General features: G+C 41.9%; 1 protein-coding gene across 3 annotated transcripts; it reads left to right on the top strand.

Annotated features, from left to right (window-relative positions):
• The first annotated feature begins 2,865 nt into the window (after window positions 1-2,865).
• Window positions 2,866-18,640, top strand: LOC109689955 (sialic acid-binding Ig-like lectin 5). 3 transcript variants are annotated; one of them, XM_074058113.1, is made up of 9 exons: window positions 2,866-3,729; window positions 3,907-4,184; window positions 4,382-4,654; window positions 4,946-4,990; window positions 5,790-6,044; window positions 6,124-6,408; window positions 6,622-6,727; window positions 8,253-8,334; window positions 16,776-18,640. In XM_074058113.1, the coding sequence occupies exons 1-9, from the start codon at window positions 3,449-3,451 to the stop codon at window positions 16,965-16,967; spliced, it is 1,797 nt and encodes a 598-aa protein (XP_073914214.1). In that variant the 5' UTR covers window positions 2,866-3,448; the 3' UTR covers window positions 16,968-18,640. The 3 variants fall into 3 exon arrangements, with proteins under 3 accessions (XP_073914214.1, XP_073914215.1, XP_020024627.1); XM_074058114.1 differs by lacking the exon at window positions 16,776-18,640 and adding an exon at window positions 11,985-12,155 and having other exon boundaries at window positions 2,868-3,729; XM_020169038.2 differs by having other exon boundaries at window positions 3,593-3,729; window positions 3,798-4,184; window positions 16,776-18,253.
• The last annotated feature ends 5,527 nt before the right edge of the window (window positions 18,641-24,167 follow it).

Here is a 24,167-nt window from a genome sequence, read left to right as displayed (position 1 = left end):
TCAGTGGTGGGGCATCTTGGCTGTTTCCATAACTTGGCTATTGTGAATAGTGCCACAATAAACATGGGTGTGCAGGTGCCTCTGGAGTAACCTGTGTCATGGTCTTTTTGGTATATCCCCAAGAGTGTTATTGCTGGATCAAATGGTAGATCAATGTTTAGCTTTTTAAGTAGCCTCCAAATGTTTTTCCAGAGTGGTTGTACTAGTTTACATTCCCACCAACAGTGTAAGAGGGTTCCTTTTCCCCTGCATCCTCGCCAACACCTGTTGTTGGTGGTGTTGCTGATGATGGCTATTCTAACAGGGGTGAGGTGGAATCTTAGTGTGGTTTTAATTTGCATTTCCTTTATTGCTAGAGATGGTGAGCATTTTTTCATGTGTATTTGGCCATTTGAATTTCTTCTTTTGAGAAACTTCTGTTTCGTTCACTTGCCCATTTCTTTATTGGTTCATTAGTTTTGTGAGAATTTAGTTTTTTAAGTTCCTTATATATTCTGGTTATCAGTCCTTTGTCTGATGTGTAGCTGGCAAATATTTTCTCCCACTCTGTGGGTGTTCTCTTCAGTTTAGAGACCATTTCTTTTGATGAACAGAAGCTTTTTAGTTTTATGAGGTCCCATTTATCTATGCTATCTCTTAGTTGCTGTGCTGCTGGGGTTTCGTTGAGAAAGTTCCTACCTATACCTACTAACTCCAGAGTATTTCCTACTCTTTCCTTTATCAACTTTAGAGTTTGTGGTCTGATATTAAGATCCTTGATCCATTTTGAGTTAATATTGGTGTAGGGTGATATACATGGATCTAGTTTCAGTTTTTTGCAGGCTGCTAACCAGTTTTCCCAGCAGTTTTTGTTGAAGAGGCTGCTATTTCTCCATCGTATATTTTTAGCTCCTTTGTCAAAGACAAGTTGGTTATAGTTGTGTGGCTTCATATCTGGGTCCTCTATTCTGTTTCACTGGTCTTCATGTCTGTTTTTGTGCTAGTACCATGCTGTTTTTGTTGGTATTGCTTTGTAATATAGTTTGAAGTCAGGTATTGTGATACCTCCTGCACTGTTCTTTTGACTGAGTATTGCCTTGGCTATTCGTGGCCTCTTGTGTTTCCATATAAATTTCACAGTAGATTTTTCTATCTCTTTAATGAATGTCATTGGAATTTTGATGGGAATTGAATTAAACATGTAGATTAATTTTGGGAGTATCAACATTTTTACTATGTTGATTCTACCAATCCATGAGCATGGGAGATCTCTCCACTTTCTATAGTCTTCCTCAATCTCTTTCTTCAGAAGTGTATAGTTTTCCTTGTAGAGGTCTTTCACATCTTTTGTTAGGTTTACACCTAGGTATTTGATTTTTTTTGATGCTATTGTAAATGGAATTGTTTTCATACATTCTTTTTCAGTTTGTTCATTGTTAGTGTATAGAAATGCTAATGGTTCTTCTATGTTGATTTTATATCCTGCTACCTTGCTATAGCTATTGATGATGTCTAGAAGCTTCTGAGTAGAGTTTTTTGGGTCTTTAAGGTATAGGATCATGTCATTTGCAAATAGGGATATTTTGACAGTTTCTTTACCTATTATATTCCTTTTATTCCTTCTTCTTGCCTAATTGCTCTGGCTAGGAATTCCAGTACTATGTTGAATTGGAGTGGAGATAGTGGGCATCCGTGTCTGGTTCCTGATTTTAGAGGGAATGGTTTCAGTTTTTCTCCATTAAGTATAATGCTGGCTGTAGGTTTGTCATATATAGCTTTTATAATGTTGAGGTACTTTCCTTCTATTCCTAGTTTTCTTAGAGCTTTTATCATGAAATGGTGTTGGATCTTATCAAAGGCTTTTTCTGCATCTATTGAGATGATCAAGTGGTTTTTGTCTTTGCTTCTGTTAATGTGGTTTATTACGTTTATTGATTTTCGTATGTTGACCACCCCTGCATCCCTGGGATGAAGCCTACTTGGTCGTGGTGAATGATCTTTTTGATGTGTTGTTGAATTCGGTTTGCCATTATTTTGTTGAGGATTTCTGCATCAATGTTCATTAAGGAGATTGGCCTATAGTTCTCCTTTTTGGAGGAAGACAGCCTCTTTACCAAGTGCTGCCGGGAAAACTGAATATCTCCATGTAAAATACATGCAGTACATGCAGGTCTTGCACTCTGTACTGACATCAGTTCAAAGTGAATCAATGGCCTTAATGTAAGGCCTGAAATTTTGAAATAATGCAGGAAAGACTACACAGGGACATATGGGCATCACAGTAACTTCCTAAATTGAGCTCCAATGGCTCAGTAATTAAGAGAAAGGATTGATAAACACAACTACATGAAACTAAGAGCTGCACAGCAAAGGAGATGGTCATCAGACTGAAGAGGCAGCCTACAGAATGGAGAAAGTCTTTGCCAGTTGTCCTTCAGATAAGGGATTAACAACCAGAATTTACAGGCAGCTGAGAAAGCTAAACCCCAAAGAATCAACAAAGCAATGAAGGAATGTGCAAGTGAACTGAAGAGAAGTTTTTTAAAGGGAGAAGTGCAGATGGCCAAACAACACATGAAGAAAGGCTCAAAGTCCCTGACCATAAAGAAAATGCAAATCAAAGCAGCATTGTGATGAGATTCCACCTCACTCTAGTCAGAGTAGCCATCAGCAGGGACACAAACAACACAAATGATTGGCCATGATGCAGGGTGAAAGGAACCCTCATACACTGTTGTGGGGAATGTAAATTAGTACACCTACTATGGAAAACAGTATGGAGGCTCCTCAAAAATAGAACTATCATATGATCCAGAAATATCACTCCTAGATCTATACCTGAAGGAATATAAATCAAGATGCAATAAAGACATTTGCATACCCCCGTTTATTGCAGCACTATTCACAATAGCCAAGCTATGGAAAGACCCCAGATTCCTTACAAGTGATATATGTATGTATTACTATTCAATTGAATATTATTCAGTCATAAAGAAGAATGAAATTGTGTGTTTTGCAGGTAAAATGGATGGAAATGGAGATCATCTTGTTAAGCCAAGTAAGCCAGGTTCAGAAAGACAAAGGTCACTCATTTTCTCTCACATGTGGACGACAGATTCAAAATAAGAGTGTATACGCAAATACAAACATGATTGTATATATACTATATATATAATATTTTTATATACATGTTTTCAATAGTGGGACTGTTTGAGGAGACTAGGGAAAGGAGGGGGAAGGAAGAGAATGATAGACACTGAATAATATTGAAATACATTGTATCTGTGTAGACAGAAGGCATAAGATCCAATGAGGCTATTGAATGATAGGGGATGGGGGAAAGGTGAAAGGGTAAGGAAGAGTACTAGAGGGGGTTAACTGAATAAAGTAAAATACATTTACTGATGAAATACCATGGCAAAACCCCTTTGAACAAGAAATAGATAATGAAACACAGAATATAAGACAGATGGTGTGGAGAGAAATTGCTCACTGTGGGTTTCAGTCTTGTCGCCTGCAGCCTCTGATGAAGTTGGGAGACAAGATTTCCCAACTCTACTTCAGCCTCCAAAGTTCACTGACAGCCAGCTTCTCCTTTGGTGGCTACCCACACTTCTCACAGCACACCAGCTTCCTGTCAGGCCTCCTCGGCCCCACCCACAGTCAGGGCACTCCTTCACTGCTAGATGGACTCTGGCTGTGGCAGGTGTGGGATGCTGGCCCTGCTGCTGCTGCCCCTGCTGTGGGCAGGTGAGTGGGCTGAGGGTGAAAGGGTGGGCAGAGGTGGTGGCTGCAGCTGAGCCTCTGTGTCCCCACAGGGTCCCTGCAGGTGAATCCAGGGTATGAGCTGAAAGTGGCAGAGTCGGTGACGGTGCAGGAAGGCCTGTGCATCCTGGTGCACTGCCACTTCTCCTACCCCTGGCCTAGGAGAAATTACTACACATCATCCCCACCCTACATCTACTGGTTCTTGGATGGGGACACAATCTATGATGAACCTGTGGCCACAAACAACCAAAACAGAGAAGTGAAGACTGAGACCAGGGACCGATTCCATCTCGTTCAGGACATCAGGAACAACAACTGTTCTCTGCACATCACAGACGCCAGGAAGGGGGACTCAGGACACTACGTCTTCCGAGTGGAAAGAGGATCCGATGTAAAATATACTTACCGGGACAAGAAGCTGACTTTGAGGGTGACAGGTAGGCAGGGAGCACAGTAGAGGATGCTGGATTGTGCAGACTCCTGCAGACCATTCCCTGCACTGGTCTTGGGGTTGGGTGATCAGAAGGGATGTGGAACCTGGGCAAAGCTGGTGTCTGAGCCACTACCCACTCTCAGGGTCACACTGTGAGTCCCCACTCTCTTTGTCTGAGGCATCTCCCTGTTTCCTCTTCAGCCCTGACTGAGAAACCCGTCATCCACTTTCTGGAGCCCCTTCAATCTGGCCGCCTCAGCCAGCTGAGGTGCAGCGTGCCAGGGTCCTGCCAAGGGAGCACATCTCTCACCTTCTCCTGGAGAGGGAATGTCATCAAAATGATGGATCCCAGCACTCTTCAGACCTCAGAGCTCTCCCTCAGTCCACGTCCCCAGGACCACAACACCAGCCTCACCTGTCAGGTGAATCTCCATGATGTGACCACGGAGAGAACCATCTGGCTCAATGTCTCCTGTGAGTGCCGGAGGGGTGGCTGGGAGTCGTGTGAATGTATGTGTCTATGTGCATGCATGTGTGTGTGCGTGTGTGTGTGTGTGTGTGTGTGTGTGTGTGTGTGTGCCCGACAGAGTTCAAGAATGAGAATGTGAGAAAATCCATGTAAGGAGCTGAGCATTTGGAATCTGGTGGAGGAGTGAGTTAGAAGACAGCTTGCCCTCCTTCCTGGATTCCATGACACTCGGTACCTCCCCAGACAATGCCCACCTCACTGCTCTTCTCTGAATAGGGCCATGTCTCTCTATGCAGATGCTCCACAGAACCTCAGCATCAGTCACCTTAGAAATGGCACAGGTAAGCAAAACACCTGCACTTTCCGTGGTTGGAACCACTTGTGATTAGACGTGGGAAATCAGAATGTGAATTAATCACATACAAGATAAAGAATGACAATTATCCTTTCTTGTCCTAACCTTCTGTGGGCTCCATATACACACTCCTGTGCACACAGACACAAATGTATGCTCACACAGACACTCGTTGCTGCTAAAGCTGTGAGCAAACTTTGCACCATCCCATCCCCCATCCTTCCCTTGTACCAGTCCTTACCACAGTCATCAAGACCAAATTCCTGCCCTTCTCACCTGTCCACAGCTCAGCTCTGTGGTCCCCCTGTCTTTCTGCTGCAGCCTCCTTAGTCTCATTTTCTCCTTCATTGACTGAACCTATTTTCCAAAGCTATCAAAGGCAGTTTTCTTTCTGCCACCCAGCCTAGCCATGTCTCAGTGAGATATTGAGCCTCCTCTGAAGCTATGGTGTCCAGAGGTTTTCAGTTAATGTCCTGAGAGTATAAATGGCCAGACTTTGAGAACTAAGGGGAACCAAGAAAGGTTGGGCCAAGGGAGAAGTAGACAGGGTGGGTCAATCAGACCCTGGGAGGAGGAGTTGGGGAAATGAGGACCACCTACTGCTCTTCCTCCCCTCCCCCTTCCCCTTCTCCTGTCCTCCTCTTCCTCCTCCTTCTTCTTTCTCCTTGTCCTTCTTCTCCTTCTTCTTCCTCCTCCTCTTCCTCCTTCTTCTCCACCTCGGTCCTCTCACTGTCCCCCTCTTACTCTTTCCCCCTAAAATCTCTCTTTGCCACTCTTTCCCAAAGGTCCCAAGATGCTTCAAAATACATCACTACTGACCATCCAGGAAGGCCATGCTCTGCAGCTGCAATGTGTTGTGGACAGCAACCCCCCTGCAAAACTGAGCTGGTTCCGGGGTTCTTCCACCCTGAACTCCTCCATCTCCAATTCTGGGATCCTGAAGCTGTCTCCTTCACGGATTGAAGATGAAGGAAAAATCACCTGCCACGCTCAGAATGCACTGGGCAACCAAACTGTGTCTTTGAATCTCTCTGTGCTCTGTGAGTGTGGGGATCCTAGAGACAGAAACCAGTGTCTTGGAGAGAGAAACCTACTGACCATTTTCCTCCCTCCCAACAGATGACCTCCAGCTCCTGGGCCCTTCCTGCTCCTGGGATGCTGAGGATCTGCACTGCAACTGCTCCTCCAGAGCCTGGCCACCCCCCTCCCTGCACTGGCGTCTTGGGGAAGTATTGCTGGAGGGGAACAGTAGCAATGCCTCCTTCACAGTCACCTCCAATTCAGCTGGCCCCTGGGCCAACAGCTCTTTGAGATTGCACAGGGAGCTCAGCCCTGGCATGAAGCTCCACTGTGAGGCTCAGAATGTCCGAAGGGCCCACAGTGTCACCGTTCTCCTGCTGCCAGGTCAGAGGGCCTGTTGTGGAAGAAGACAGGGCAGGCCTGGGGAGGCACATGGATCTCAAATGGATGAATGCGGGGAGAGAGGAGCTGAGGTCCAGAGAGGAGCTGGCTTGGAAGGACAGGGTCCTCTGTTTCCTGGCTAGAGTAAGTTCCCAAGGAAGAGAAGAGATGGAGTGCTCAGACTGAGTACTCTCATCATCCCTTTCTTCTCTGCAGGGAAATCAGTTTCCAGGCCAGGATCCTTGCAGGTTCTTTCAGCCCTCGGAGGTGCCGGCACCATGGCCCTGCTCTGTCTATGTATGTGCCTCATCTTCATTTGCATGTAAGTCTTGGTCCCAGGGGAAGTGTTAATACAGTCAGATCTTTCAGATGAAGAGCTCTCCTTCCCACCATTAGGGGAAACACAAGAGAGAAGTAATTTTGTTACTTAAAGGTCAGGGAGAGCACAGCATACCCAGAGACCACACATGCAATGTCAGGGAAAACATGGCGGGGGCAATGCTCTATGGGCCAATGCCTATATTAGAGTCCATGGTGTTATCCAAACAGTTTTACAGCAGGGAGTTTTGGTCAATGGGTTTAAAACAGGCACAATCTTCAAGAAGTGGTCAGTGTGGATGATCTGCACAATCCATGCAAGGTCTGGGGTCAGCAGGGTCACTTAGGCCATATGTAGCTGTTCCATTGCGAAGTGGTGACCAGGAAGAAGTCATATGAGGTGGATATATAGATGGAACACAGTGAGGAACTGGGAGGAAGTGAAGAACTGGAAACTGGGTCTGGAGGGGGAGAAGGCAAGCCATGCTTCTGATATGGGAGAGTCCAGTAGGTTCAACATAGATGCCCAGGCCATGTGAAAGGGTAGGAATTCGCTGTGGAAAGTACAGGGAGGTGTGTGCAGAAGGGAGGAGAGAAGTAGTGAATCCCAGAAATGAAGAGCTAAATAGATCCAGAGTGGTTTTTTCTTTCATTTTCCTAACAGCTTTATTGAGAAATGCTGCACAAACCATACAGCGGTCTCTCTCTCTCTTTATCTATTCATCTTCCTATTTATCTCAATCTCTCTATCTCCATCTATATCTATCCCTATCTATCTATCTATCATCTATTATCTATCTACTCATCTTCCTATATACCTCTATCTTCTCTTTTGATGTTTTCTATAGGAAACAAATAGCTTTTTATTAACAGAAAGTGCATAACTCAAAGACTTGAACAGTCATTGAATGTCATGCATGTATCACAATAACCAATTTCAGAACTCTTTCATTAGCTCAAAATGGAAAAAAAAAAACCACATGTCTTTTAGCTGCCATGTTCCCTATTATCCTTCAGCCCTAATCTATTATCTGTCTTTTCTAGATTTGCTTATTCTAGACATTGCATGTAAATGAAATCACGCAATTTGTGGTCCTTTGCATCTGAGGTCTGTCACTTTCCATCATGTTTTCAAGGCTCATCCACATGGTAGCACATATTAGTGCTTTATTCTGGGTTTTTTTCTATTCCATTGTGTGGATGAAGTGTATTTTATTTTTCCATTCACCTATGTGTGTTGTGTGCCCTTTTTGGATACTGTGAATAACATTATAGTGATCATCTGTGTACAAGCATTGGTGTTTAAGAAGGGTCTTTAGTGATGGAAATTCAATCTTAGGCCACCTTGGCCAAAGCCCTGGCTATTCAGGAGGATGGAGTCACTGCCCACATGCCAAGCAGGCCTCTGTGTCAAGTTCCAAGGCCTGGAGACCTCAACCATCAGCTTTACCACCTTAACAGGGGCAGAGGCAGCTTGCTGTCTTGTGCCTGAGCCCTCCTGGCTGCCATGTGCTATTCCTTTCCATTAGAGTGAAGGTCCATCGGCATCAAGCAGCTGTGAGATCAAAGGGTATGGATGATGAAGACCCTGTCATGGATTCAGTCCCCTGGGTGAGTGATGTTGGCATCTTGCCATGTATGGAGCGGTTGGGGGCGGGGGGGGCGCGGCACACATGTCAATTTGGTGGGTACAGACTGAAATCCTAAGCATCTCCCTAATCACTTGGTCAACACCTGTGAGTTGCCTTCTCCACGCCCCCTCCTTCCACCTTCATCTCTGAGAGTCAGTAGATCACTGTGCCCAGTTCTACCTTCTTTCTTAGTAAAGCTCACTGTCCCTTGGTTCATCTTCCTGCCCTGCTTCAGCTTGTCACTGACTTGACTTCACCGCCTTCCTTTCACCTTTCACCCTGGACCCAGGCTATCATCAGAACCATCTTCCCAAAATGATTACTTTCCAGCCAACCTAGAAATGTTGTTTGATCCCACTGCTTAGGGAATCTGGTAACTGTCCTTGACCCGCCATCCAATGGCCATCCCAGCCTGTTTCCCACCCTCTGGTCTTGTGTTGTAGTCCAGACACACTGGTCTCACCATTTTTATACAGACCTACCCTCTTGTAGCTTCAGCCTTTGCATGCACAGTTCCTTCCACATGAAATGCCCTTTCCCCCCTTTTCTACCAGAATGCCTTTGTCTAATGTTTCTAGATGTAATTTCATGAGCTCCCCTGGGAAAACAGTCATTCCCATCCCGATTGGCATTTATCCCTCCTTCCTCCACGTTCCCACAGCCCCACATGCATCCCTGTCTTGAGGGCTCACTACATATCATCACTGCATTTGTCTACCTCAAACCCCTCACTGTGTTTGAGCTATTTTTGGATATATTGACATTTGAACTCAGGGCTTTGCACTTTCTAGGCAAGTGCTCTACCACTTGAGCAACTCCACCAGCCCCCTGCATTGCATTTGTAAAGTTCTTGTGGACTGTACCTGGCTCTTCTTCAGCCACTGTTGTCTCTTTCACTCTGTTTCTGGCAGCATGTCCTTTTTCCCCTTTTATAAAGTTGGGCTCATGATAACTTGAATAGGATTATCCATGGTGCTTGGTTCCTAATCAGACCTTTAGCCCTGAAACACATACTTTTTTCACCTTTACTTACCACTTTCATTCATGTTATGATTAAAAATGCCTGTGAACTCATCGTCCAACCTGAGATTACTTACATGTTACATCTACCTGCGTCATTCTTTGGTCCATCCTTAGTGACCATTGTTCTGAATTTTGTCTTCCTAGAGGTAGCATATATGAACTATACTCTATTTAGTTTTACTTGCTTCTGAACCTATAAAGGGTATCCTGATCCGTGCATTCCCTTTGGACTTGCTTTTTAACTCAAGCTATATGATGAAGTTTTATGACGGTACTGATTGTAACTTACTCCTTTTCCCCACTGCATAACATTTTATTTTTGACTTTGTCTATTATCTAAGCTAATACCAATAGACATTTAAGTTGTTTTGAGATTGTGGACATTCCACTTTAGCAGTAACACATCACTGTGCTGGGGTTGTGGATCAAGTGGTAGAGCACCTGCCTAGCAAGGGCACAGGCTCTGAGTTCAAGGCCCAATACTGCCCAAAAGAACAAAAAAAACAAGGTCATGACAAATACTTTTCCAAAGTAGTCACATCCATTTACATCATCTATGCCTATGTGATCCCATTGATCCACAATCTTTCCAGCACTTGGCTTTTATCAGTTATCTCAATTTTTTGTCATCTCACTATTTCACTATGGTGTTGACTTGCAGTTCCCTGGTTACCATGAGGATAAAAAAATCCTCTCTGTTTACACTGGCATATGTGCACTTTCTTTGTAAAATGCATAGCCATAACTGGACCCCAATTTCCTATTGGATGTTGGATCTTTTTTGTATTGAATTTATTGGAGGGCTTTATATATTTATGCTATTTTTTTCTAGAGATAACTCTTTTCCCAGCTTGACTTCACTCTTTCTAAGTTGACCTTGGATGAACATAAATTTTGGGAGGGGATTTAAACTTAGAGCTGTATGCTTGCTAGGCAGGCACTCTACAACTTGAGCCTCATTGCCAGCCCTTTTTGCTTTAGTTATTTTTCAGATAGGGGCTTGTGTTTTGGCTCAGGGCCAGCATTGGTCTGTGATCCTCTTACCTACATCTGTCACGTAGCTGGGATTATAGATGCAATCTGCAATCTATAGTTTGTTAGCTGAGACAGGTTCTCATTAACTATTTGCTTGGGCTTCCCCTCAAACTTTGATACTCTCATCGTTGCCTCCAGAGTAGTTGGGATTATAGCTGTGTCCCACCATGCCCAGATTTCGATATAAGTCCTTGACTGCAATATAACCATATTCTCCCAACCCTTTTTCTATTAATTACCTTTGGGGCTTATTTAAGAAAATGTTTCTCATTCAGGATTAGAATATTCAGGTATAGTTGCTACTAAAATTTTATATTTCCTTGTTCACATTTAAATAGTTAGTCTTAGTTTTCGTGTGTGGTGTGCAGTATGATTCCTTCTTTGTTTTTTGGAATTGGCCTTCCCTTCCTCCTCTGTTGATCCACCATGCTATTTCTGTCACATGTCAACATTCTGTATGGCTGGGCCTGTTTCTGTGGCCACTATGCTAGTTCAGTGGCTAATTTCACTGTCTCTAGTCAGAACTCTCTACACAATCAACAGAGTTTGTAAATTCAAAACGTCCTGACATCTGAGAGAGCAAGAAGCCTTCCTCAGCCTCTTGCTCAGGAGTGTCTTGGTTATTCCTGGTCCCTTGTTTTTCCATTTAAATATTTGAATCAGTATTTCAGGTTCCAAAAAACACTGCTGCTGGCATTTTCATTGGAATTACATTGAATCTATATCTCAATTTGGGAAGAATTTGCTTGTTTATGAATTTAAGTCCTCCTATCCACAAAATAGGTATCTATTTATTTAAATCTTCATTTAGAAGATTTATAGGATATCTTCATGCAGGTCTTGCACTTTTTTGTTATTTTCTTTCCTATGTTCTGTTTTTTTGTTGCTATTGTAAATTCTGTTTTTAAAGTGCATTTTTATTGCTTATTACTAAAATGCAGAATGAAAATCTTTTTTTAAATGTGTGTGAGGTTTTTTTGCAATTAAAAAATATCACAGCCAGGTATGGTGGCTCATGCCTGTAATCTTAGCTACTTGGGATGTGGAGATTGGGAAGGAAGATTGTGATTCTAGGTCAGACCAGGCAAATAGTTCACAAGATCCCATCTCAACTAATAGAAGATGGGTGTGGTGGTACATTCCTGTCTTCCCAGCTACATGAGAAGAGTTATGCCTGGGTATAAACATGAGGCCCTATTCAAAAATAACGAAAAGAAAAAAGGACTGGGGGTATGGCTTACATGGTAGAGCACCTGCCTAGCAAGTGCAAGGTCCTAAATTCAAGCCCCAGTACCACTATATATATATATATATATATATATATATATATATATATATATATATATATACACACACACATACATATACACATATGAAAATATATATAAGCATATATGGATACTCACTTTGATAGGAAAGTAGGGCACACAGACCAAATCTCACATAGCAATGGAAGTCCATGCAGCACCTCAGACTGTGGATGGTGTGTGGCTGTGGGTGTGTCAACAGTGGGCAGTTGCTTCTCCTTTCCCCACCATCTGTCAACACACTGCTTCCCCTTCTCTTTTCCAGTGCTGATGTGGTTGAACTCCATGTTGGGTTCCTTTGGGGCCTTCACCGTAGCCATACATCTCTTCACAGTGATGCCCACCTCTGCCAGGGTACCAGCTGTCCTGGTGCTGAGGACTGTCTTCATTACCTCAATAAATGCAGAAAGTGAAACCCAAATTACATTTTCATTGATCTTATATCCTTCCAACTTGCTAAGCTCTCCTATTAGTTGAAATACTTTGTATATAGAAACTGAAGTATTTTTAACGTTTTTATTAGCACACCATAGTTGTACAGGGGGTTTCCTTGTGACTTTCCATATATGCATACAACGTACTCAGGTTTGGTCCATCCCCTCCATTATTCTCCCTCTTTCCCCTTCCCTTTAAATGACTTCAACATGTTTCAATGTTCCATATTCATACACGTGTAGAAATGACATCAACCATATTCACCCTCCTTTACTCCCTTCATTTACCCTCCACCTCCCACTAGTACTCACCCCTTACCATGATCCGTTCCACGTTCCTGTCCTTCATTGTTTTGTGGGGTTTTGCTTTGGCATTTTACCTGTAAATACACTGAACTGTAATCAGTCTAATCCCCTCCATTACTCTTCCTTACCCTTTTTCTCCTACCCTATATTGTTTAAAAGTTTTCAGTGCATTTTGTTGTGTTTTGTTCCTGCACAGACGTGATATATTACAATATTATTCATTCTATCATTCTCTTCTTTCCCTCCTCCCTGAGTCTCCTCTAACATCCCACTTTTGGAAACATGTTCTGTATATATTTGTATATAGATAATGCTCGAAAGACAAAGGTTGCATGAAAGCTTTTTCATATGTGGAAGATAGATTGAAATTGAAGTTTTTAAAGTAATTTTTGTTTTAAAAAATCACATTTACCTGCAGAATTACTACAAAATTATTTCTTACCCTTTATAGCCTAAGCACACCATTCTGTTTTCTTGTCTTTATATCCGAAGACTCAAAGTCAAGTAGAAGTGTGGTCATAGGCATCTTTTCTTACTCCTGATTTTGAAGGAAATACACACAATATCCTGCCATATGAGTTGCTTTTAGTTAAAGTTCATCAGGCTAAGGAAGTTCCTATTACTAAATCACTTCAAGTTTTTTTGAGACAATTTCTCTCTATGTAGCCCAGGCTGACTTCAAATTCACAATCCTCCTGCCTCAGCCTCCCCAGTGCTTGGATTATAGTTAAGGTTTTATCATAAATTACTGTTGAACTTTTCAAAATCATCTACTGATAAGTTTTTTTTAGTCCTTAAACTGTTACTATCAAATGACAAAGATAGTGTAATATGAAATTGTTCTAACTTTCCTGGAAAAACCAAATTGTTCATGGTATATACTTTTTAATGCTCTATTAGATACCATTTGATAATCTTTTGCTTAGCTCTGTGAATCTATATCCAGAGTTGAATGGACCTTGCCATTTTCCCTTGCTTCTCCTGTTGACTTTGGGTATCAAGAGCATATTGAAATTAAGATACATTGTAAGCACATATGCAAATACACATTAACCCCCCCATACAATTAATGCATGCTAATAAAAATGTTTTAATAAACATTTAATAAAAATGCTACATTGAGGAATTGTACCTATCGACTCTTTTCCTATTATCTGGAGGACAGTGTATAAAATTGAAGTGGCTCATTTCTTGAATGATTGACAGATGCCACTTGTAAAACCAACAGGGCCTGGTGGTGTCTCTATATGCAATTTTTGTAATTCAGTCATTTTATGTGCTCTGCAGTCTTCCTAGAGACTTATTCATTTCACCCAAGTTTTATGATACTTTGACAGACAATTATGGATAGTGCTGTCCTGTTTTATACTATTATAGTTGAGGTTACGCTCTCTTTATATTCCTGACATAAATTACTAGTGATTTCTCTCTTTTTTCTAGCTAAATTTTGTAAATTTGTCTATTTATTATCAGTTTCAGAGAACCAACTTGTGGGATTGTTGATCTCCTCACTGTGTCTTTGGTTTCTATTTTATTTGTTTTTACTCTCCTTTTCTCAGTACCTTCCCTCTACTGTCTTTGCTTTATTCTGATGTTATTTTTCTAATGTTTAAGCTGGATACTTAGTTTATTAATTTATAGCTCTTTCTTCTTTATGAAAGTAGTTATGGATGCATTTCTCTCAAAACACTACTCTTGCATCGTTCCATGGGTTTTTTTTGGGGGGGGGGTTGGTGGTACTGGGGTTTGAACTTAAGGTTTCAATGCTTGATAGGCAGGTGCTTTACTACTTGAGCTACTCCACCAGCCCTCCATTCCATGTTTTTGATAAGTGTTATTTTAATATTCACTTCTGGATATTTTTTAAAACCCCACTGTGATTCCTTCTTGGAATCTTAAATTGTTTAGTATTGAAAAAATCCAAATTCAGGGGGATTTAAAAACATTTCTGCAAAATATTCTAACTAAATGCATTTGGGTCAAAATATATGGCTTTCATGACATCTATTTTTAAGATTTGTTGAGACTTGCTATGTGGTCTTCACATAATGAATTTTTGTAATGTTTCCCATGTGCTTAAGAATAATGCATTTTTTTATTTCTTAAATTCTACATAAAATTACCAGGCCAGCATGTTAATAGTAATGTTTAAGTCCAAATCTTTACCCAATAGATTTTCCAGACCTAACAACACTTGAGTGTGTTGAAATGTTACATTATGGTAACATGTTTTGTCAATTTTTCTCTGTAACTCTATCAAATATGTGTTATATCTGATGTGTTTTTAAATTATATTTTAGAAATATTAGATCTCTTAGTGAACCGAACAATTTGTCATACTTAGTGATCCTCTCTATCCACATTGATACTTTTGTTTGAAATTTTGCTTAGTTGAATCTTAATATAGATATGCCTATTTGTGATTGGCTAGAGGCTGATAGTTTTCAAACCTTCCCCCAACATTTTGTGTATTTATTATTTAGCAGTTAGTTTTTTCTAAACAGTATATAACAGGTTTTTAAGATGAAATTTGAGGGCTGGGCACATAGCTCAAGTGTTAGAGCACCTGCCTCCAAAAAAATGGAGGTACTCCGGAACCTCCAAAAAATGAATGCAATTTGATATCCTCTGTTGAGTTTGGGCTACTGGTGTTTATTACAGTTATTGATCTATGTGGATTTCTTTCTACTATTTTACTTATCACTTTCAGTTTTTTCTGCTTCTTTAATTTAAAAATTCATTTTCCTTCTTTCTTATGCAAAAATGAATATCTCTGCCTTTTTTTTGTCTAACAAAAAGAACTTTAGTGTACTTTTATATCTCTTGGTCTCTTCTTCTACCTTCTAAAATATTCACATCTTCTACAGAACTGCAGTTTTCATTCTGGATTATCACGAACATATGAAAGATTTCTCTATCCTTTTAGTTAAATATGCAGCTTCAAATTTTACTGTGCTATCCTGTGCTATCAAATAAATCACAGGATTTATTTGAGTTCATGGTTTCAGCAGTTTCAATCCATGGTTACTTGAGCCCCTGTTATGGGACTGTGTTGAGGAAGAAGAACATGGCAGAGAGGATGTAGTAGAGCACAGCTGGCTTCCCTCATGGTGGCCAGGAAGCAGACAGCGTCTGCACTGTTGGGCTTCATCTTCTGCTGTTGTTCCACCTGGATCCCCTTCTGTTCTATTGGACGGTGCCACTCACCTCACAGCAGATCTTCCCCCTCAGTTTCTGTCCTTCATGACAATTGTCACTGGAAATGTCCTCACAGGCACAACCAGAGGTGTACCTAAGTGTCCCTCAACCCAATCAAGTTGACAGTCAAAAGTAACCATCACAACAATAATCTCCAGTTTCATCTATTTCCCAGCAAGTGACATAATTTTATTATTCCTAATGATTGTGATGTATTACATTTTCTCAATCCATTCATCTGTTGATGAGCACCAAGGTTGGTTCTATAATTGTGAAGAATGCTGTGATAAACATGAATACACAGGTATTGCTTCAATAAGCTAACTCTGATTCTTTTGGGTCTGTACCCAGAAGTGGTATGGCTCGATCATACAGAAGTTCTATTTTTAATTTTTTGAGAAACCTCCATATTAATTTCCATAGTAGCTGGACTAAAGGTTAAAAAAAAAGTAAAAGGGGATCTACTGGTGAGGTGCGGATAAGAAAGAGTACTAGAGTAAATAGAGGAGGTGAATATGATCAAACTACCTTATATGTGTGTATGGAAGTGTCATAATGAAACTCCACACTTTGTATAATTTAATATATACTAATAAAGATTAGCTATCACACTAACAGATCCCAGAAAAAAAGAGGCCAGCATGCCTCACCAGGTCAATGGGAAAGGAAAGAGAAAGAGGTGGGAGTGCAAGACCTGTAGGCTGAAACCTTTAGTGGGGCCCAGGGTGTTACACAATCAGGTTTCCCTCAGGAACTCTAATGTGTTTAGAAGGAACAGGTACAAGCTCTGTGAAATTGCACTGTGACTGAGAAGTGGTTAGGACAAAACCTATGTGGGGTGTGGTGGACCGAAAGGTCACATCAAGTAAGTTGTATTTAGCTGTTCCATAGGGAAGTGGTCACCAGGAGGTGACTGTACAGGCAGTTATCTAGACTGACTGCCTTGAGGAACTGAAAGGAACAGCCAGAAACCGTGTAATGGGTGACTGAGTCCTGCTTCTTGCATGCGAAAGTCCAGCTTATGTACTCAAAACGGATACCGAGTTAACATTAGATTACAAGAACTCACGCTATGCCTGACTCTTTACTCCTGCTATGATTCCTTCTTTCCTCTTCAGGGTTCCAGGCAGGAGTCCTGGCCAGATAGTCAGGGAGACCAAGCATCCTCTACCGGGGATGCCCTTCCTCTAGGGGAACAACAGGATCTCCACTATGCCTCTCTCAGTTTTCATGGGATAAAGCCTCAAGAGCTTCAGGACATGAAGGCCACCAGCACCACCGAGTACTCAGAGATCAAGATAAACAAATGAGGACTCACCCCATGCTCAGTCTTGGTAGGAAGCTTCACATCCTGTCTGAGGGAAAGGAGGTGGATTAATCATGGGAGCACGATGAGCCCTTGTGACAACTGCTGTGAGAGTGTCTCCAGGTGGAGCAGAAAGAAGGGAACTGATGGATTAGAGAAACTTGAACTCAAACCCAGGCTCCAGCACTGTTAACAAGCAGTTCACGTCATCGCTCTCTGCCTAGGTTTCTCTCACTGTAAATCAAACAGTCCATGTCCTACCTTAAAGTTGTTATGAGCATTAAAGAGACCAATATAAAGAAGTAAACCAATAGAGGTCCTGTCGTGGGGCATGTGATTAGTGCTTCCTTGGATAGAAAGCTTCTAATGGCATGTTCTCCTGAGGCCAGGAGGTGCCCAGGTGCAGAGAACTGGACAGCAGCATGGTGGCATCAATCCCTTTCTTTAACTATTCACAACCCCTCCAGGAAAGACAAGATCCCCAGTTGGGCATTCACTTCATGATGTGACATCCTTTGTCCTCTCCTCACCCCATTTTACTTGCCAGTCTTTTCTACATATCACTTCATCTCCAGTCCCTTCCTTATCTCATCCGGGGACCCAGAGATCCCTCTGGATGAAGTCATAGAGTAGACTCTATCACTTCTCTGCCAAGACCCGCTCATGGTACCCTGGAAAGATCAACTCCTTCCTCTGGCATTTGAAGTGCACTGAAGTCTCTCTATGCACCTACTGACCCATCCTCTCCTCTTTGATCACATTTCCCTAAACCTTTCATGCTGGCTTATACCACACTGTCTTTGCAATTGCAATCCCTCCTCCAGGAAGCCACACCACCTTGTTTCATCTGGCTTACACGATATTGTTTATAAAACATGGGTTCATGGGGGACTTGAGTTGAGAGGGTGGGCTGGAAGTAGAACTAATACATCCCCTTCTCGAAAGTTGAATTAGTTTAACGTTCTTCAAGTGCTAAAATGAAAATAGTAAAAGATTCTCCCACAGCACCCAAACTAGATAAATGACAAAGCCATTTCCTAAACTTTAAAGTGGCCACGAGGAAAGAAGTAGACAGGTTCTATTTGGTACTGGGAAGACACTGATTCCAAATATCTACTACCCAAACTCCATTTTCAACACCATAAGTAGAGCTGTGACTATCATTTTGATAAACACAAGCTAGATCATTCTGATTAAGCCTGATGTTGAAATTAATAAAACCCTTTGGAAAAAAATAAGAAAAAAACTCTTTCACTTATTAAGTATAGAACACCTAGAAGGAAAATGGAAACTTACCATGGCCAAAATTTGGGGGGAAGTCTGAACCCAGGGAATTAAGCACAATATCTAAGAAAAAATGACATCATTTCCAAGTGCAAGTTTTGGTTCTGTGTTCTTGCAAGTGGCCCTACAAATGAAAGTACAGACTCTGGCCCTGCCCAAGGCAGAAGGTTTCACTGGAGGACATTCTCACATGACTAGGGCAGGTTTGAGTCAAAGGAAACCAAAGATAAGGAGAAAATCTCAGCAGATACAAGAGGAGAGAAAGACAGATTACTTTCAAAGGAAGAGCAGTTTAATTGGCAACTGAATTATCAGTAGTAACCATGGAGATCAAAAGAAAGCAAATATTATCTTTAACGTAATTTATAATCTCTATTCAGTAAAAATAAATGAAAGGAGAAAGGAGCAAGGACCTTTTGAAGCAAATATGTGGGGGAACTTATTATCCACTAATAAAAACAAAAGATAGTTTCAGAATTCTAGATGATAGTAACAGTTTCATACAAAGTAGATTTTACATTTCCTAATATCAATACATTATCCAGGAGGAGTGAGATCTTTTCACTTACTAAAGACTTTCCTAACTGAATTTTTCATGCTGTAATTTTATGGTAATGACTAAAAGAATAGAATCATAATATATCATTTATGCCCTATCAGTCATTTACTATAAAAATGTCATAAACCAAAAGAAAGCAAGAATGGAGAGCTAATGCAACATAGAATTGGTGGCCCATAGAGAAAACAAAATTGTAACTTGGACCACACAGAAAGACTTTCTCTTTCTTTTTTTTTAATTTATATCTGGGTCCTCTATTCTGTTCCACTGGTCTTCATGTCTGTTTTTGTTCCAGTACCATGCTGTTTTTATTGATATTGGTTTGTAATATAGTTTGAAGTTGGGTATTGCAATATCTCCAGCATTGCTCTTTTTGCTGAGTATTGCCTTGGTTATTCGTGGTCTTTTGTGTTTCCAAATGAACTTTAGGGTAGATTTTTCAATCTCTGTGATGAATGTCATTGGGATTTTGATGGGAATTGCAGTAAACATGTAGATTGCTTTTGGTAGTATAGCCATTTTTAGTATGTTAATTCTAAAAATACCAAGAGCACAGATCTTTCTACCTTCTGTAGTCTTCCTCAATCTCTTTTTTCAGATGTTTGTAGTTCTCCTTGTAGAGGTCATTCACATCCTTTGTTAAATTTATAATTTAATAAAAAAATAAAAAATAAAAAAAATGAACAAATAATTTTTAAAAAATTGAACAAATAATTTAAAAATATTTTATTAGCATATAATTGTTGTATAGGGGGATGCATTCATTGTGACATTTACATATGTGCTTACAATGTGTCTTAACTAGATTCATCCCCTCTCCCTTTTCTTAGAACAATTTCAACAGGTTTCATTGTTCTACTTTCTTTTTTAAAGGTAAAGAAATGCCTCCCATCTTCTTGCTCTTGGAGAATTAATATTGTTAAAATGGCCATACCATGCTAAATGATTGACAAATTCAATACAATCTCCATCAAAACAGCAATGTCATTCTTCACAGGACTAGAAAAAAATTTCTAAAATTCATATGAAAGCATAGGAAATCCTGAATAGGAATCCTGAGCAGAAGAGCAATGCTGGACGTGTAACAATATCTGATTTCAGCATACTGTAGTAACACAGTAACACAAACAGTATGGAAATGGCATAAAAACAGACAGGTACCCAATGGGACAGAATAAAGGGCCCAGAAATAAAACCATGTATGTACAGTCACAGCCTTTTCAACAAATGTTTTTTGGAAAATTGGATATCCACACGTAGAAGAAATTAGATTACTAACTCTCACCCTGTGCAAAAATCTATTCAAAATGGATCAAAGACTTTAATCATTACCTTCACAGGGGCGCCAGTGGATCCCCATCTCACAGCCATACATCATCTGTACGGTGTGAGAACCTGGTCCTGGTCCCACCGGCCCCCACACCCCATACCCCACACCGACCCTGGGGATTTCAACCAAGAATGAAAAGTGAAATCAGGTCAGAGTCACAGTCGTCCCTCCCAGGTCCAAAGTCTCTGCACATGGTCCAAGGTGAATCTTGGATCTAGGACCCCGGTACTCCTCAGGCCCATCAGGATTAAGTGAAGGGGTTGTGATCTCCGATCTGGCCTGGGGTCACTCACTGTCCTCGCTCTAGTTGTGGTAACCCAGCAGGATCCACAGGTTCATTTGGGAGGTCTGTATAGTGACCTTGGAGCATTACGTGTCCTTCTCCCAATACTGAGGCCCCTCCTGCTCCATCCATGGCCCCATCCTCCAGTATGCTTTGTGGCCACCCAGGTCTGGGTCAAGGCTAGGGCCCCAGAGAGCAGCAGGAAGATGGTTCAGGCAACATGGCCCCCATCCATGGAGCACCAGATCAGCTTTGTTGGTCTTTAAACTGGAGAGTTCCTACCTGATAGATTTTATAAACATTCTGCTTTCTGAGAATCCTTTACCAGCAGGTAGCAGTGAGGCAGGAAAGATAGATGAGAAGACAAGGAAATTATATTATTTTAATAAATATTTAAAGGGTTAGGCTCCGATATTGGAAAAAGGAGAGCCAAAACAGCTAGCCCCCTCTCATCTCCTTTTAGATGCTAAATTGCAGGAACAGGGAGACAAAAAGGAGCTACCTGCTACTGCTTTCCTCTTTGAGATGTTAAGAAGCTGTCTCATTGTTCTATTTTCATACATAAGTACAAAATACAACTGCCAAATTTGCCCTCCTTCCCCTTTCCTTATACCCTACCTAATCTCACTGAGCTATGTTAAAAAGCAAAAAAAAAGGAAGTCACTGGGACTCAGGCACCATGTGAGCTTTCTGAGTGGCAGAGATCTTTTCCAGTGCAAACTCTTTGCTTAAAACATGAATATTGATCACATTCTATGCCTATGATTAAAATCCCAATGAGCTAGCTTAAGTGCATAAGCAGAGTAACTGCCAATCACCCAAGCCCCATCCACTGGAACTGCCCAAATCTTTCCACACCAGCAAGTTATTGGCAATTTAAAAATACCTTGAAACAAAAAGCCTCTCCATCTCCCCTCCCCCTCACCCTCTCCCACCCCCACCACAATCCTCACCTACAGTAAACTTTATTATCTCCCTTACTACAATTACATGTCCTGCCTGGATTCTTCCATGCACGATGCAAGAATTTAGGAGTCTTGGGATCAGTGCTTTCAGAGGTTATTACAGACTACAGCACCACTGGAACTCACCCCCAGACAGAACCTGTTTTACCTTCCTGTCCTTCAACAAATCATTTTCTTCACAGAGACTATAGCCGAAATCAAATAACAACACATCCTTCTTACTCAAAATCTTGATAGATTTGACAACATTGAAAGTGAAAATGTTTGATGCTGGAGGTGTGGCTCACATGGTAGAACACCTGCCTAGCAAGCTCAAGGCCCTGAGTTCAAACCCCAGTACCACCAAAAGAAAAAAAAGGTTTGTCAAAGTAAAGGACGGACTGCAGGTGATAAGTGGTCAAGGAAACATCTCTCTTTCTCAGGAAACTTCTGTTTGCACCTGAGAGACATCTCTGCCCTCAGGTAATACAAAAAAGGCTATAAAACCCAATCTCCAACCTGACCCACAGGACCACCAGTTTCCGGGTCCCCCTGCATGTCCTCGTGCAGTTTTCCTCCTCTCTTCTCTACAAATAAGATCTTTCTGACCTTGCTGCTGGAGTCCACCTGTGTTTTCATTCTCAGAGCAGACTCAAGAACCTTGAGCACCTGAAATTCCTGTGCGTGTCATCTGTGCATCATATTTGGTGACACATGAAGGGACAGCCTTCACCTGAGGTTGGTATAGGTTGTGCCAAACTGGGAAAGTTTGCCTAGGAATGTGACCGTGACCATCTGGCACTTGATGGAGTCTGTTCTCCAGGAAAGCCTTCCCACCATGGCCTAGCTATGGTGGACCTCTCATGCTGACTCTCTCTCTCTCTCTCTCTCTTTCTCTCTCTCTCATTAAGGAGGGTTTCTCCCTTGGGAACCTGAGAAAAAGCTCTGAACACACTACAGCTGTAAGGCAGGCAACCCGAGAACTTGGGAGCCAGCTGGGGGCTTATACCCGACTGCCAATGCTACCTGGGCAGAGCTGAACTTCCAGGCAATGAGGCTTTTTTTTTTTCCCCTCTTCTTAAACTCTCTCCCTTAAAGATCTGACCCACTTAGGAGGAGGTCCAAAAACAGCTGGTGGAAAGGAAAGTTTCTCTTCAAGCTATAAGGGTGTTCTGGCTGGGGCACTCCCTGGTGTCACCGAGGGCTGGAGATGCAACTTCCTGACCCGCCCTGAGGCCCCAAAGGCAGCTAAGTCTTGGACTCCTCCAGCCATGTCCAAGGCAAACAGACAATCAGATCTCTTATGCTTCTTTCACGGTCCCTGTGACCTGAGAGTGGAGGTCACCCCTCTCTTCCAGTGCTCCAGTCCTGACCGACCTGGGCATCAGTGTGACCAATAATCCCTCATGCGTTGAGCCTGGAAATTCTCTTTTCCCCCAATTCTCAGCCTCTCCTTCCCCTTTCCCAAGTAGCTCAGGATAAATGTCCCCCTCTCCCCCTTCGCTCTAAATAGCAGTGGGCTTACTTCTTCAGAGAGTTTGGGAAAAACCCCTGCAGGCACTAGAAAGTGCTAGTCTCTAACTTGGGCTTAACTGTCTTTGTCAAGCATCAGGTCAACTGGTTAAATAGGTTCCACAGCCTGCCCTCAGGAAAAAGAAAAAAAAAACAGTTAAAGGGCAGAGACCTTACTGTTTTTGCCCCTTACTGCAGCAAATGCCTTCAGATGCACCCTCTTCTTTTCATAGAAAACATTTATGCCTCACAGGCTACATAGAGGGACAGAAGTCTACCTCATCAGGAGTCTCTGTCCATGCCTCTACAGGGGTCCTCCTTCTGGCCATGCAAGCCCTTTTGGTTACTTTGATAGAGTTATTTTTAAATTGCAAGCTTTCAGCTGGTAGAGGAGAACCAGGCACCTGGGTCACAGGGCAAACAGGCAAGTCAAAATAAATAGATAAGAAATTGGTCAGGGGATTTCCAGGGGAGGGGGGGTGGCTACAACCAGAAAACCTAAATGTCTTCAGCGACCTTAGCCACAGGTGGCAGCGGCAGGACAGCAAGGGAGAGAGGGATGCCCTCTCCCAAGTAGAGTTTCTCCTCACCTGGGGACATCTAGGTAAGAGGAGAAAACCTCTGTTAAGGTGACCAATTTTCCCTTGTTTTCCTTTTTAGATGGAAAATCAAGCCTTAAGGATCCTGGAAGGATCCCTCTTTCCTGCTTACTAAAATATTACTTTTAATGAAAGCAACTCAAGTTTTACTGCACCCAGGCCTGGCCACTGTATCCTCTGGGAGATGAGGAAAGATGGCCAGAGGGAGGGAGCATTAATTATAATACCATTCTTCAATTAGACAGGTTCTGTAAAAAAAGGGGAAAAGTGGACTGAAGTCCCATATATTCAACTTTTTCCTAAGAGACCACCCAGAGTGGCTGAACAAATGTAGGCTAGATACCCAGACTATGGTGGCCCTTTGCAAAAAGCTCCCAAACTCCCTTGAGGAACCAGAACAACAACAACAAAAAAATCCATCTGATGCTCCATCAGCTCCCCCCCTTCCCTTACCCAGCTGCCTCACACACCCAACATCATCCCACAGGACTCTATCCCTCCAGTTAATTCCTGGAGGGGATAGGGCTCACATTCTTTTTAGAATAAGTGAAATTAAAAACATAAAAAAGGATTTAGGAAATTACACAGAAAACCCAGATAAGTACATCCAGGCATTCAGAGCAGTCAGCCAAAACTTTGAACGGAGCTGGAAAGATATAATGCTACTGCTATCTCAGACCTTTACTGCTCTGG

This window comes from Castor canadensis, chromosome 16 (genome assembly GCF_047511655.1).
Source record: "Castor canadensis chromosome 16, mCasCan1.hap1v2, whole genome shotgun sequence".
Classification (NCBI taxonomy): domain Eukaryota; kingdom Metazoa; phylum Chordata; class Mammalia; order Rodentia; family Castoridae; genus Castor; species Castor canadensis.
The sequence above is the reverse complement of the archived record's forward strand: the minus strand, read 5'-3'. Positions and strand labels throughout refer to the sequence as shown.

Excerpts from the sequence above, each read along its gene's own strand:
- LOC109689955 (XM_074058113.1), top strand. The coding sequence starts at position 3,449 with ATGGTGTGGAGAGAAATTGCTCACTGTGGGTTTCAGTCTTGTCGCCTG. Across the intron at positions 4,185-4,381 it reads GCTGACTTTGAGGGTGACAG|CCCTGACTGAGAAACCCGTC; the intron begins GTAGGCAGGGAG and ends TTTCCTCTTCAG. Across the intron at positions 4,655-4,945 it reads CATCTGGCTCAATGTCTCCT|ATGCTCCACAGAACCTCAGC; the intron begins GTGAGTGCCGGA and ends CTCTCTATGCAG.